Here is a 13,891-nt window from a genome sequence, read left to right as displayed (position 1 = left end):
CTGCTGGGGTCTATAAAGACCAGTGCAGATGGGAATCGCCGCCAGCCCCGGCTAGGAAAACGATGACTCAAATAAGCCACTGGTATTTCAGGATGCTTTGACGGGCGCGAGCTGGGCTGGAGGATGGTTTTTCCCCGCCTGCGGTCGGGGGCAGCTCTGGGAGGCCCCGGGATGGGGCCGTACAAAACGCGCTCCAGATGCCAGCCCGGCCGGGATGCGGCAGGCAGGACCCGGGCTGGGCTGGGGAGCCGGAAAGGGATTTTCCCCCTTTCACCGGGAACAAAAATACTATGAGCACGTGATAGCTGATTTCCTTTAGCCTTTAAAAAGCCCCGTGGGACGGAGAACGGCGGGAGCAGGGGAAGGGGGATCAGCCCATCCTGCTTGGCGTCCCCGCCACGTCGCAGCTAAAAAGAGCCCAAAATCCCCTTTTACCTCCGAAACCTTCCAGCACTGTGCATCTGGGGGGGGGGGGGGGGGGCGAGGGTTATAGCTTTTTACTGGCTTCATCCCAAACTTCCCTAGACGCAAACCCTCCGTTTAACAACCAGCCCTGCTTTTTCCGCTGGCAGCAACCCAAGAAACTCGTTGCAGTCGCTCGCCGGCCGTGCATGTGCTGCGTAGGCGTATTCGAACCCCCCTGAGCCGGGGAAAAAGGCTTGGACGACGATCGCGCCTGGGATGTGCACCCGTTTTCTGGCTTTCCTTTGAAGGCTGTCGCCGCTTAGACAAATATTTGACAGCGGGTTAATGATTTGGGCAGGAGCCGTCCGTGCCTGCAGCGTGATGGGCTAGGGGGGGGGCGGATTTTTTAGTCTACGCTTAGGTCCCCCCCATCCTGGCAAGGAGCTTTTTGGGAGGCTCAGCAGCCTCCGTCCCCGGTAAGAAAGCTGGCATCTTCCGGAGGATGTTTTTTGTAGGAAAGAGACATCCCCGGTGCGTGCCAGCTCCTAATTAGCGCTGCCGGCTTCGGCGCTGGCCTAATTGGGGCCAGGGCTGAGCTGCGGAGGCAATGCTGCCGCAGGGTTTGGCATTGGGGGGGGTCCTGCCCCGGCATCCCCCTCCCTGAAAAGCCCTGGGGGGGTGGTGTGTCACGTCTCTGTCCCCCCGGGGTGACGGATCCTGCCCCAGCTCAGCGGCTGTGTTAAAAGGAGATTTTCAGCCTTTTTTTTTTTTTTTTGGCTGAGAAGGGGGGTCTGGCTTTGCCCCCCCACCCCGGCTCGGAGGGCTTGGCCGCTCCTCCCGGCCCTCCCCGGGCGCAGGCGCCGGCACCTCTGCCCCGGCTATTTTTACCCGCCGGGATCACGAGCGAGCGGGTGACCTTCCCCGAGGGACGCTGCCACGTGGAGGGGGGGACACACAGCCACCGGCGTCGGTACCTGGGGCGCCCGTCGGGCTGCGAAACGGCTGTTTCCCGGCTGTCTTGGCGGCGGCAGCCGGTGAAGAGGGTTTTGGAGGGGCTGCTTGTGGCTTGATAGAGCAGGAGGATTGAGCCGACAGAAAGGAGCTGCTTGTTCGGCTCCGGAGGCGAGTTCATGGCTGAGCCTTTGTCTGGCAGAGATAGGGAGGGCACGGCCTGGGAGCTGCCGGGAGCTCCCCCGGCGCCGCCGGTGAGGAGCCGGCACGAACGGGCGATGCCAGCATCTCGGCTCTCTTCGCACCCCGTGCCTGCTTGTCCCCTTTGGGCACGGCTCATCCTCCCCAGCCCTGCGCCCGGGACGGGCTGGGTGGCATTTTGCAAAGCTCAATGGGGAATAAACAAACTCCTTGGCCTCCCAGCACCCTCCTCCTGCTGGGTGCAGCACCCCCGGCTCTGCTGCGTGTATCGCTGTCCCTTAACCCGCCGTCCCTTAACCCACCGTCCCCTCCTTCCCGCTCCAGGCCGGTATCGTCGTGGCCGTGTTCCCAAGCCAGTGGCGGAGGACAGCGTGCCAGCGGATCGGCTAAACTCCGGGGACAATGAGCACCGTCGCAGCCGAGAGCCAGCCGGGTCCGGGACCTGGAGGAGCCGCCGAGGCGCGGTGCCGTGGCTGAGGCCAGTGTGCCGAGCTGTGCCGGACCCTTGTGCCGCCGTGGCCGGCAGCAGATGCTCTCTGCCCGGCACGTGGAGCCACCGGGGGCCCTCGCCGTGGCCGGACCACGCGGATGGAAAGCTGCAGCCCGGCAGGTAGGAGCCCGGCACGGCGGCTCGTGGTGGGGCTCTGCATCCCCCCCGCCGCCGCCACCACGGTGATTTAAAGCTCTCGGTCCCACAGGGAGCCTCGCTGGCCGGCTGACGCCATCCCGCGCCCTATGCCCGAGCCCTATGCCGGAGCGGGCGCCCTCCCCGGCTCAGCCGCCCGCCGACCATGAAGTGCTCGTTGCGCTTCTGCTTCCTCTCGACCGCCTTTCTGCTCGTCTTCGTCATGTCCCTCCTCTTCACCTACTCCCACCACAGCATCGCCTACCTGGACCCCGGCGGGCTGGGCGGCATTCACCGGGTGAAGCTGGTGCCCGGCTACGCCGGCATGCAGCGGCTCAGCAAGGAGGGGCCGTACCCCCGGGGCTGTGCCTGCCGCCGCTGCCCGGCCGAGGAGGCCGGGGCTGCCGACTGGTTTGACGCGCGCTACGATGGCACCGTCTCGCCGGTGTGGACCAAGGAGAACATGGACCTGCCGCCCGACGTCCAGAGGTGGTGGATGGTGAGCGAGGGGACGGGGCCCCCCCCATGGGTCCCCCAGCCCTGGGGCGCACCGTGATGTGCTTCGGCACAGGGGGCACAGCTTTCTCCTCCGCCAGCGAGAAGGGGGCCGCTTGGCTGATGCCCCCCACCCTCCTTCTCCCCCCGCAGATGCTGCAGCCTCAGTTCAAGTCCCACAACACCCATGAGGTCCTGAGCAAGCTCTTCCAGATCGTGCCGGGCGAGGATCCCTACCGCTCCCGCGACCCCCGCCGCTGCCGCCGCTGCGCTGTGGTCGGCAACTCGGGCAACCTCCGCGGCTCCGGCTACGGGCCGGAGATCGACGGGCACGACTTTGTCATGCGGTGAGGGCAGGGGACCGCTGCCGGGGGCACTGCCCGCCTGCTCAGCCCCACGGGCAGCACAGAGGCACGGGGCGATGCCGGCAGCACCGGTGGGTGCTGAGCTCTCGCTGTGCACGGCAGCGGCGTCTCTCCGGGTCTGCTGCAGGTCAGGAGATGCCGGGGGGTTGTCCCTGTGCTGTGCACCGTGGCCACGGCCCAGCTCCAGTTACTCGGTCCAGGAGCCCATCATGGGTCCCAGCATGGGTGGGAGCGGGTCTAGCCCTGCCACCTCCCCTGGGCTGGCTGGGGGGGACACCCTCAGCTCATCCCAGCACCCTGAGCACCAGCAGGCTGGGAAACTGCTCCTCGGCACCATTCAACAGCTCACGGGGGACATCTGCAAGGGACGGGGTGGCTGGGAGAGGGGTGCCACCTTCCCCGCTCTCTCCCCAGGATGAACCAGGCCCCCACGGTGGGTTTCGAGGGCGACGTGGGCGGTCGGACCACGCACCACTTCATGTACCCCGAGAGCGCCAAGAACCTGCCCGCCAACATCAGCTTCGTGCTGGTGCCCTTCAAAACCCTGGACCTGCTCTGGATCGCCAGTGCCCTCTCCACCGGCCAGATCAGGTTGTAAGTACCCAGCGGGCACTGGTGGCACTGGGCTGGCCGCTTGCCTACCGTGGGGGCAGCTCCCCCGGGAGCGGTGGGGATTCATCGGTTCCTCCCTCCCGGAGCAGCCCCCGGCGCCGGTCCCTTGGCAGTTCAAGCTGGGGTTGGGGGGCACAGGACCGCTGGGACCTCAGCTGCTTCTCCGCTTTTTTCCCAGCACGTACGCGCCCGTGAAGCCTTTTCTGCGGGTGGACAAAGAAAAGGTAAGGGGGGCTCGTCCCAGCCGCTGCGATAAGCACCCATTTGGCTGCAGCCTCCGTCACCCCATCTTCCTCTGGGGTCCCCCCGCACGTCTTGGTGCTCCTTCCCGGGGTGCCGATGCTGAAGGGAGCGTGGCCGGGGCTCCGGCGCTAACCCCAGCCTGTCCTCCCAGGTGCAGATCTACAACCCTGCCTTCTTCAAGTACATCCACGACCGCTGGACGGAGCACCACGGGCGCTACCCCTCCACCGGCATGCTGGTGCTCTTCTTCGCCCTCCATGTCTGCGACGAGGTGCGTGATGGCTCCTTGGGGTCCTCCTCCGGGCGGCGGGGTCCCAGATGGCATGGGGTGGGTTTGCTGGGATCCTGAACCTTGCAGGGTTAAGGAAGGAGGTGGCTTCTTTGGGTCCAACCGCAGCACTTTCACTTGCTCCAGTTGCCCAACACCACGGTGATGGGCACCCTTGAACAGTGGGAAGGCCGTGCAGAGGGATGTTTGCCTTCGGCACAGGGTGAAATCCCCCCGGCAGCGCGGCGGGTGCTTGGTCGAGGGGGTCCCCAGCCCAGCCGGGGGGGTCAGGGCTGGCTCACCCTCCTCCTCGCCGCTGCAGGTGAACGTCTTTGGGTTCGGCGCCGACAGCCGGGGCAACTGGCACCACTACTGGGAGAACAACCGCTACGCCGGGGAGTTCAGGAAGACGGGGGTGCACGACGCCGACTTCGAGGCACACATCATCGACATGCTGGCCAAAACCAGCAAGATCGAGGTTTACCGGGGGAACTGAGGGCTGCGCCTCCTCCGGCTCCCCTGCGCCAACCGGGTCCCGGCTGCCCGCGGGGGCAGAGGGCGAGGGTCTCGCCGGCAGCCTCGGGCGATGAGCGCCGGGTGGGCAGCGCGGCCCCGCGCCACCGACGGAGCCGCTCCCGGCGATATTTGGTGCCTCCAGCAGCTGATCAGGTTCAGAGCTAAAGGAGACTTTTTGCTTTTTTTTAATTATTATTATTATTATTATTATTAAGAAACCCAGCTGAGAAAGGATTTGTAAACACAATCAGTGACTGACCGGGCGGCGGGGGCGTCCGCCTCGCATCTCTTTACAGTCAAAACCAAATGCTGCTCTTTTTAAAACAAGACAACCCCCCCACCACCCCCCGAAGCCGGGTGACTTTGGGGAGCGCCCGAGCATCGCATCCGGGCCGAGCAGCCTCGCCAGTGGAACCAGCCGCTTCTTTCTTCCTTTATTTTGATTTTTTTTTCTTTTTTTTGTACCTACCTGGGGCAGCCGCCGCTGTCGCTTCCCCGGGGAAGGCTCCCAGCACACGAGCAGGTCCCGGCGCGGCTGCAAGCACATGGACCCATCGCAGGGAGCCGGCAGCCCGCGGGAAGCCGACCATCGCCAATGCTCCGCTGCAGGCTGGTGGCTGCCGGCACAGCCGGGCTGGGAGATGGAGAGGAATCCCGGCTTCGGGGCCGGGCATCCCCGCTTCTCTACCTGAGGACTGAGGAAGGGTAGGATGGATTTTGGGGGAGACCGTGCAAAAGGCAGCTAAGAAACCCGCAGGAGCAGCAGTCCGGTCCCTCCGGCCGGGCTCCCTCGCAGGATGCTCGAGGGATGCGGGATGCAGCGGCTGTGGAACGCAGCAGCGGGTCCGGCCCCACCGGAGGGGAGGAGATGAGATTTCCCTTCGCTTTCAGGCCGGGAAAAACCAGATTAGAGATAGCTTTAGTGGGTGACTGAACCGTGCTTTCGCGTTGCTACAGCCAGCCAGCTCTGGCGAGAAGCTGAAATCCCAAAGTCTTTGCTCCGTTTGCGAGGGTGGGGCTCGGTTTACACCCGTCTGGTACGGCCAGTGCCCTTGGGGTCCCCGGGGCTTTTTGGGCTGGGCAGGCTGCCCCGCGGCACAGGACGGGGAGATGCGGAAGGCAACGGCCTCCCCAGCGGTGTCATTAAAACCACTTTCTTTGGGTCAATCAGGCGGGTGGGGTTTGGGGTTGGTTTTTTGTTTTGTTTTTTGTTTTTCCGGAGATACTGGAAAGCTCAAGAAAACGGCAATCACAGAAAAGGTGCCCTGGAGAGGGACCCTCCGCCTGCGCAGCCGGTGATGGCGATGGGTGCCCGGCACAGCGGCGGCCCAAACCCCACGGTGCCGAGACTGGGGCAGGGGCTGTGGGGCCGGAGCCCGGCCGGGGGAAGCCCTGCCCGCATCGCCTGGTTGCAATAGTTATTTGAGGAACAATCACCATAGGGTTTTTTGGGCTTGGAGGTTTGGGTTTTTTTTACCCTTTTGTATCTGGCTTTTTTGTAGCAGCCTCTTACCTGTTTGCTTCGGTTTGGTTGTTTTTCAGGGTTTTCTCCTCTTTTTTTTTTTTTGAGGTTTCTCTCTGCAATCGTGAAACGCGAGGGTTTGGGTCACCTGGAGCAGGCACTGAGCATCCCCTGGGCTGGGGAAATTCATCTTTTCTGTCCACAGGGCTTTAAACCCCTGAGTTTCGTGGCGGGTTTTGGTAGAAGCGGTGCCGCTCCGGCACGAGCAGCCTGCCCGTGACCTGCGACCGCCACAGCCAGCCCCGAACCCCGCTCCGAACCCCAGGATGCGGAGGCAGGTTGCAGCGAGGCCCGGACTCCACCTTCCTGGGTTGTTTTTTTTTTTTAGGGGAAGAAAAATAAAAACCACAAAAGCACGAGCAACAATGAGTGCCTTGACGATCTCCTGTCGGCTACGCCGGGCTGTGCCCGCTCCCGTGCCGGCGGTAAGAGCTTGGCCGATTTATCTGGCAGTTGTACCTGCTTCCCTCCTTGCGCCAGGCTGGATCTTAGCTGGGAAGTGCTGCTGGAGGAGACAGGGACACATCCAGGCCATCACGCCGGTGGCTGGAGAAGCCAAATCCAGCGTGACGAGGCTGGACCAGCTCCCGTCCCGGCTGAGCAGGGCCAGGCCAGACAATCACGGGGCGAGCAGAGGCGCCGGGTACCAAACCCGTCGGCAGCACAGTGCCGGCATCCGGCGAAGGGCGCGCTCGCGGCTCCTTGCTGCCCTGACAGTATTTTTTTTTCCGCTAACTTCCTTCCCCTACCCCCCCCCTTTTTTTTTTTTTTAATTATTATTATTATTATTATTTTTTGTTATTTAAGCTGTCCCCGCTAGGACTCGCGACTACTTCTGTTTCTCTGGCAGAGCGGCCGCCGGCCACACGCACGAGGAGCATGCTGCACGCCCGGTGGGGAGGGGGCCGCGGGCACGTCGCCGACGAGCACCACTGTACTGTACATAGAGGAGGTGTAGGCAGAGGCTACGGGCAGGGGGGGGACAGGCAGGGAGGAGGTGCCCGGGCTTGCCCACCTGGCAGAGGTAGTCTTCATCACGCGGTGCCTGATGGAGCACCCATCGCCTCCCACCCCGCCGGGAGAGGGAGAGACCAGTGCTCTGACCTAGGGTTCGGAGCAGGCGGGTGGCTTCGCCCACAGCCTCTGTGTACATGGGTACTTCTGCACACAACTGTCTTAAAACAATCTTTTTTTTTTTTTTTTAAAGAAGTCAATAAAAACCATGCATCGGAACGGCTCCGTTTTCCTTCCAGTAATCCTGCCTGCTATGCTTTCAGGCATTGGTGGGGTTGGGAGAGGAGGGAAAGGGAATGGGAGGGTTGGTGGGGCCGGGAGGATGCTCTCCTCTCTGTTTGGGCTGCAGCTGGGCCGGACATCAGCCTCTGGCTGCGATGAGCGCCCATCCGCTGGAGCAGGAGCTGAGCCTGGCCCCACGCTGACCTGGGTGCCCAGCAGCAGAGCCCCGACACATCCCCTCCGGCCAGAGCCCGCGGTTAGGTGACAGCCCTGCTCGCCCAGCCCCGGCGTCCGTGTCCGATAGAGCCCTCCTGACCATCCTTGGAGCCTAAAAAAGAGGCTCCGGTCCCACACAGCCCACGTCCCTGAGCCCCGGCACGGGCGCAGGGAAGGAGATGGACAAACTCTTGAAGGATGTAATTTTGAAAGCGGGTGCAGGCACAGGCAGGGAAAGCGACATTCCCTGGGGTGACCCAGCAGGGCCAGGGCTGGCTCCAGCTTCCAGCTCCCACCGCCAAAGGCTGGACCCTGCAACAGGCCCGGCGTCCCTGCAGGATCCCATCCAGATGAGCAGGGGGTTTGGATCCGGACAGACACACAAGGCTCTTGCGTAACAAATGGCCAAATTCGGGAGTAGTTAAAACGCCTCTTTATTAATATACAAACCTAGCAACGTTTAAGCCAACCAAAATATTAAATGAAATAAAGCATGATATAAATACAGCATACATAACAACACGGCCTCAGTGGAGAGCAGCAAACTCACCCTGACTTGTGCGCTTGGGAACAACCGTCCACGTCCTCCACCACGGGGTCTAGCAATCAGAGCAGCTTTGTCTCTCCTAAACCCCTCTGAATCCAAAACCGGCAGAGGTGAGACCGCCGCTCCTCTCAAAGGCAGACCACCCGGCGCGAGGTTTTACAGTTTAACATCTCTACAACCTCAGAGCTCCAAGGGATTAAAAAGCATCCCCGAGCTGCTAGAGACGACCCGTGGGCGTCTGCCTGCCGTGCCCCCGCGAGGGGAGAGGGAGATGGCTGCAGTGGATGGGGAACCACGCTACTGAAGTTGCTCCTTGCTCTGTCCCACCTCAGCTGCATCCATTGCACAACATTCACAAGCGTAAGGCACTAGAAAAATGTTTTCACAGGTTCAAACTTCAGTTGTTCTTAAAATTTCAGCAGTAGCACACTTCAGAAGTCCTTCCAGCCCTTTAAAATCTGGTCAGGAGACTGATAAAAGCATGAAGGGACTTCGGACAAGTAAACTGGCGCACCTGATAACCAGAAGCAATGGTGGAGAAGGGATGTACCGGTGCAGTTCACAAGACGGCAGTCTCTGCTCAGGAGACCCACACCGGGTACCTGTTCAAGAAGCGGGGAGAGCCCTTCTCCCACAGAACTCAGGTCTCCTGTAAAACCGGGGACAGCAGGAGCAGTCACACATGCACAGCTGGGAACAGAGCAGAAAGGAAGCGCGTTGTCTCAGGAGAAGCAGCAAGGAGTTGATCTGGGCCAAAAAGGGTTTTTCCCAACTCTTTCCGAAGACATAGGAAACATTACCACCACCCAGCTGCCTGGCAGGTCGTCTGGAAACAACAGCACTCACGGCGCAGGCGTGCTCCTTTCCCCCAAGCGCGGCTTGGGTCGCTTCTCTGGCAGAAGCACGTATGAGCAGGGACGTGTCCTGCCGCGAGCCTGACCATGAGATGCAGGAGAAGCCGTCAAGGACTTCAGAGACATCAGTCTGCCTCTGGTTATACTGGACGAAGGGTGTAAGTGAAACCTGTTCCACTACGGGAAAAGCAGGGAAAAGTATTTGTAGCGTGGAAGAAATCTCAGCGGCGCCACGGTGAAAGGCGACAGCGCAGGATTTTTCTCCGTACACACAAAATGGATCACGCCCTAGGTGGGGTGGCTGACAATGCCCAAGTATCTGCTCTGCTTGTAGCAGGTGTCAAGCATCCGTGCGGGAAGATTGGCTGTTACCAGCATTGACAAATCAATAAATATTAATGTGAACACCTTTCTCCGGTGCATCTTTCATTATAATTTACCACTCCACGGAGAGAGCTTATTCCGAACAGGCGATATTCTCTGAACAAAGTAAATCAGCGTAGCGTGTCATACCTGCAAAGCAGCACTTTGTTTTGTGCTGTAACTCAGAAGCCAGCCTGACATCGGGAATCCAGCAGAGCTTTGAGACAAATGGGAGATGAGAAGTCTCAGAGCCATCTCAACAAACATTACGGGCAGCAGCAGATCCCCTCTGCTCCCGCTTCTCCTGACTCCTGCCTGTAAATGTCAGCTGGTACAGCAGGGAAGCGCTTAAGCAGAGAATTTTCTTTCCTTTAATGCAACGGGACACTCTACACCAGCCCAGGCTTCTTTCTTTCTTTCTTTCAAGAAAGAAAACCAATTATAGCACGACCAATACAGTGAATAAATCCATTTCGGGGGTGGGGGGTGGGAAGGGAAGGCGTCAGCACAGACAGCCACACAGGCACAGGGGCTCCCAGCTCATTTAGTTTCATTCAATACAAATTCCAGCCTCAGACCAGCAGCACACCGCGACAGCAGCTTCCACCGTCCCCAATGCTTGCTCAAAAACATCTGCCGACATTTGTGTCTGCTCTGTACACTCAGCACACAGCTTTCCAGGAAGCAAATCAAATGGCAGGCACAATCAGGGCCCAAATACCTCACCTAAAGCTTTAAGGCATTTACAAGTATTTAAAGTTTTTTTTTTTTTCCTCCCTCAAACGCAAAGGCTGCTCTTGCCGAGGGCTGTAAGCACGCTACAATCATAATGCTGAAGGAAAGTCTAAAGTGCGAAGAAAATTTTCAAATGCTTTTTAGAGACAGCTTGAAGTCATCTGATGACGCTAACCCCCTCCTTCCCCAAGTCCTGTTCCCTGCCTGAATGCTTGGTTGTTTGGTTTTTTTAATAAAAAGCCAAACAATCAGTTAAGGAAAAGGTAGTTTAAAACAGAAAAGCATCCTGAAATGGGCGGAAATTAACCTGACCAAGTGTTACAATAAAATCATTTGGGAAGACAAATCTGGAGGTTGTGAACATTTTGCTGGACATTAGCAGCAGCTAAGTGTTCTGTTTTAAATAAGAACGACTTCTGCCCTTGCAAGCAACTTCCTCTCCACCCCCCAAACATGGAAACTACCTTGTTTTTATAGATTTCTTCCCAAAATGTAACCATTTTGGTTAAAGTGTGCACACGCTCCCCACCTCACCCGTGCGGCACGGTTTCCTTCATCGCAACAAGAAATGACAGAGGGAAACGTATGTTGGAAAATGAGTGCCACCGCCGCTCTCACCTCCTCGATACCGCTGTCCCGATTCTGCCCAGAGCCATTGCTATCACTCAGCGCCTGTCCAGCACTAAGGCTGCAGAGGAAGATGCTCCCTGAGCTGGGGATCAGGGCTGATCATCTCTCCAAGGCTGGGCTTAAGTGGTTGAGTAACGGGCAAAGGATCAAACCGCAATCACGCCTCTCCTTCCACCTCAGCTCAACCACTCTGCCGTTCCCTTGCCTGTTTTTATTTCGCCGTGCCTCGCTCTCTGATGGGCAAAAGGAACTAATGTGCTCAGCTGCCTGAGGAAGGAGATTAGAGAAGTGTTAAGGAGAGTGGGAAAACCCTGGCACAGGGAGAGGGAGGGTTAAATGATGAAATACGCAGCAGCCACAAACCCGCCTGGGAGTTCGGATGTTGGTATCTGCACCATCTAAAAGTTGAAGAGCTTCAATTGATGCAGAGAGACAGATCTAGAGCCAGCCTGGCTCAGGCGATGAAGCACCGGGTGGAACGAAGAGAAGAACCTTGCGCACGAGAGGTCCTACAGCGGCATAGGCTGGAGTTCGGAGGTGTTGCAGGAAGAGCAACATGACCGGTGGCAGCCTGAACGCAACAGTAGAAAGGAGGGATCCAAGCTTACACCAAGACTTGGCGACGCAGTGGAAGTTTCACATGGCCTCCCCTCCTTGTCACAAAACAATCGGAAGAAACTGTGCAACAAGGCACACCAAATCTGGGCACTGGAGTCAGCACACAGAAAGCAAGAAGAAACTAAGTCTGGCAAAGAGAGATGTGAAAATCACTGTAACACACCCTCCTGAAACAGAAAACATCATTTCTAAACAGACCGCTTTAATTTTATCCTCAGATCGTTAAATACGAATAAACTTCCTCTTCTCTAATGCCATTTTTACTCAAGCCTTTCAGTACTCACTCAAGGACTAACAAAACATGAGAACTTAGGAAAGGACCCAAGAAGCATAAGACAACGTGATACCTCTGGAAAAATCATTTAACGGAAGAGGCTGCCCAGTAAGCGCTACCTCTTACACAAGTTCCCCACACTACAGATGACAGTTGGGCAAGCGAGCCCTTCCCAGCGTACAGGAACGCTGTACACGTAGATGGATTCACCACCGCCACGCCAGCAAACCCACTCAGACTTCTGGGGTAAGAAAAAACAAGCCTACACGTGCCAAGTGCACGCCACCCACGGTGGCCTATCTTCCCAACGGGCCACGCTTTCCTCACCATTTGTCACCGATGGGTAATAAGTTTATCCTAAAATGGGTTATGCTCAACCTATAATATTTTAGTCAAAAAGATAAAATTATTTTCTCCTATTAAACTCCAGTTAGCTTCTCTTGCAAAGACACCTGTATGAACAAAATCTACAGGACTGTTCCCATTCTGGACAGCAAGACTCAGAACTGCTAACAACCCTGCGACTGCTGCGCATGAGGTGCGCAGGGCAGACCTGCTGCTGCTGCTTCAGCACAGAATGAGGCCGTCACCCCTTTCGCTGCAGAGGAGGGGGATGCTATTTTAGTGTTTTCCATCCGAGGTTCATAGTCTTACCATGCAGAATGAGAACAAACCGCCTTTCTCAGCAGAAAGCATTTTAAGGCAGTTTTAAGGATGAGAATCATGATGTATAATTTTACAGTCCACGTTATTTAGCGTCTTGGATGCTAAGACTGTGTCATAGCAGCTTCCAAGATCCGATTTCTAATTTTCTAATTTGAAGGTGTACTAAAGGTGGTAACTCTTCAACTGATTTTGTTGTTCTTTTTTTAGGCACTCTACTTTTAGTCATCAGATAAAGGGATTAGAGTCTTACATCATCGTTTAATACCTCTGGAAGAAAACACTACACTAGAAGGACCTTCCTCAGTCTCAGTGTCTAGCACCATTTTAAAACATGCTATCCAATTGTCCCCTTGACGGGTATTCAAGTTGGTGAAGGCAAACTATTCTTTAACATTATAAGGTTAAAAATAGCTGTCAGAAATTAAATCGACTAAGCTTGAACAGCAGGCGAAGGCTACAGGTTCTGATATAAAACAAGAATCAGAATTCATAGCAGGGAAAGCCAAAGTAGGCGTTAATGAGCTGCAAGACTGACAATTATCAAACCACCTATCTCTAAGTCTCAAAGAGCACACATAATGTCACAGAAAGTGTTGCTATATCTATTGGCATGATGGAAAATTATTTTCACTCTCTATTTTTGCTATTGAAAAGTCAATAGATCTAGACATAAAATAAACCTAAGCAGACATAATGACAAAAGTAGCTCATAAAACGCAATTTTATTGTCAGAACTGCTGCGGGAAGAGACACCCGTATCAGAAGTTGTCTGAGGAACTAAGAGGCAGCTATAAATTAGGGAAAAGAAAAATAATCACAAGGAGGAACATGATCTGGCTGCAACTTAAATGATACTTCAGGAGCTGAGCGGTTGGTAGAGGACAGCATGCTGCTAACTTTCCAGTTTGGTCTTAACTATTCTAACTCTGCAGAGATCAAACTGAATGGTTTCAGCCAAGATCTCTCTTCAGGAGTTGCATTAAGCACTTTAGCTCACCTCAGCTGCATACTTTGTTTTCTCCTGGAGAAGTATCGTGCCTCACCAGTGACAACAAATGGTCAATGAACTCTAATCAGAAGGGCTGCTCTAAGACACATCCTAAGTATCACGTATAAAACGCTTTGTTTGGTCAAATGCCTGTTTCCCTAGATAAGGAAGGCACGGCAATATCCCATAAAACCAATGGAGGAACAAGAGGATGGACAAGTATTTTTGAGTGACCTGGTGCACTATTCCCAGGTGACAGGCTGGTAGAGCAGAGGTCTTCCTTGGTACGCACATCCAGCATGGGAATAGTGGGATCGCAGTATCCCTCTATGCGGGAAAGACATACAAGAGGCAATTGGATTTTAAACTGCTGTTAGATGCCTTATGAACCTTTCATTTAAGCAATTAATCCTCATACCTCAGGCAAAATTTTAATTCAGAGAGCAATAATAGGGGAATTTGGAATAAATTACAATCTCCGCCTTCAGCAGCCATGCAGGGTAATCTCAGCTGCGAGATCCCAAAAAGCTGTCCTACTATAGTCACTACATTTCAGAGACT

General features: G+C 56.3%; 1 protein-coding gene across 1 annotated transcript; it reads left to right on the top strand.

The window, feature by feature from the left end:
* Positions 1 to 2,049: 2,049 nt before the first annotated feature.
* ST3GAL2 (ST3 beta-galactoside alpha-2,3-sialyltransferase 2) lies at positions 2,050 to 5,841 on the top strand. The gene is made up of 7 exons (XM_050904050.1): positions 2,050 to 2,167; positions 2,256 to 2,681; positions 2,831 to 3,024; positions 3,457 to 3,636; positions 3,833 to 3,878; positions 4,049 to 4,168; positions 4,488 to 5,841. Exons 2-7 carry the CDS (start codon positions 2,349 to 2,351, stop codon positions 4,659 to 4,661), a joined length of 1,047 nt encoding a protein of 348 aa, XP_050760007.1. The 5' UTR covers positions 2,050 to 2,167; positions 2,256 to 2,348; the 3' UTR covers positions 4,662 to 5,841.
* The last annotated feature ends 8,050 nt before the right edge of the window (positions 5,842 to 13,891 follow it).

This window comes from Gymnogyps californianus, chromosome 12 (genome assembly GCF_018139145.2).
Source record: "Gymnogyps californianus isolate 813 chromosome 12, ASM1813914v2, whole genome shotgun sequence".
Taxonomy (NCBI): domain Eukaryota; kingdom Metazoa; phylum Chordata; class Aves; order Accipitriformes; family Cathartidae; genus Gymnogyps; species Gymnogyps californianus.
This window is presented reverse-complemented; position numbering and strand designations above follow the sequence as displayed.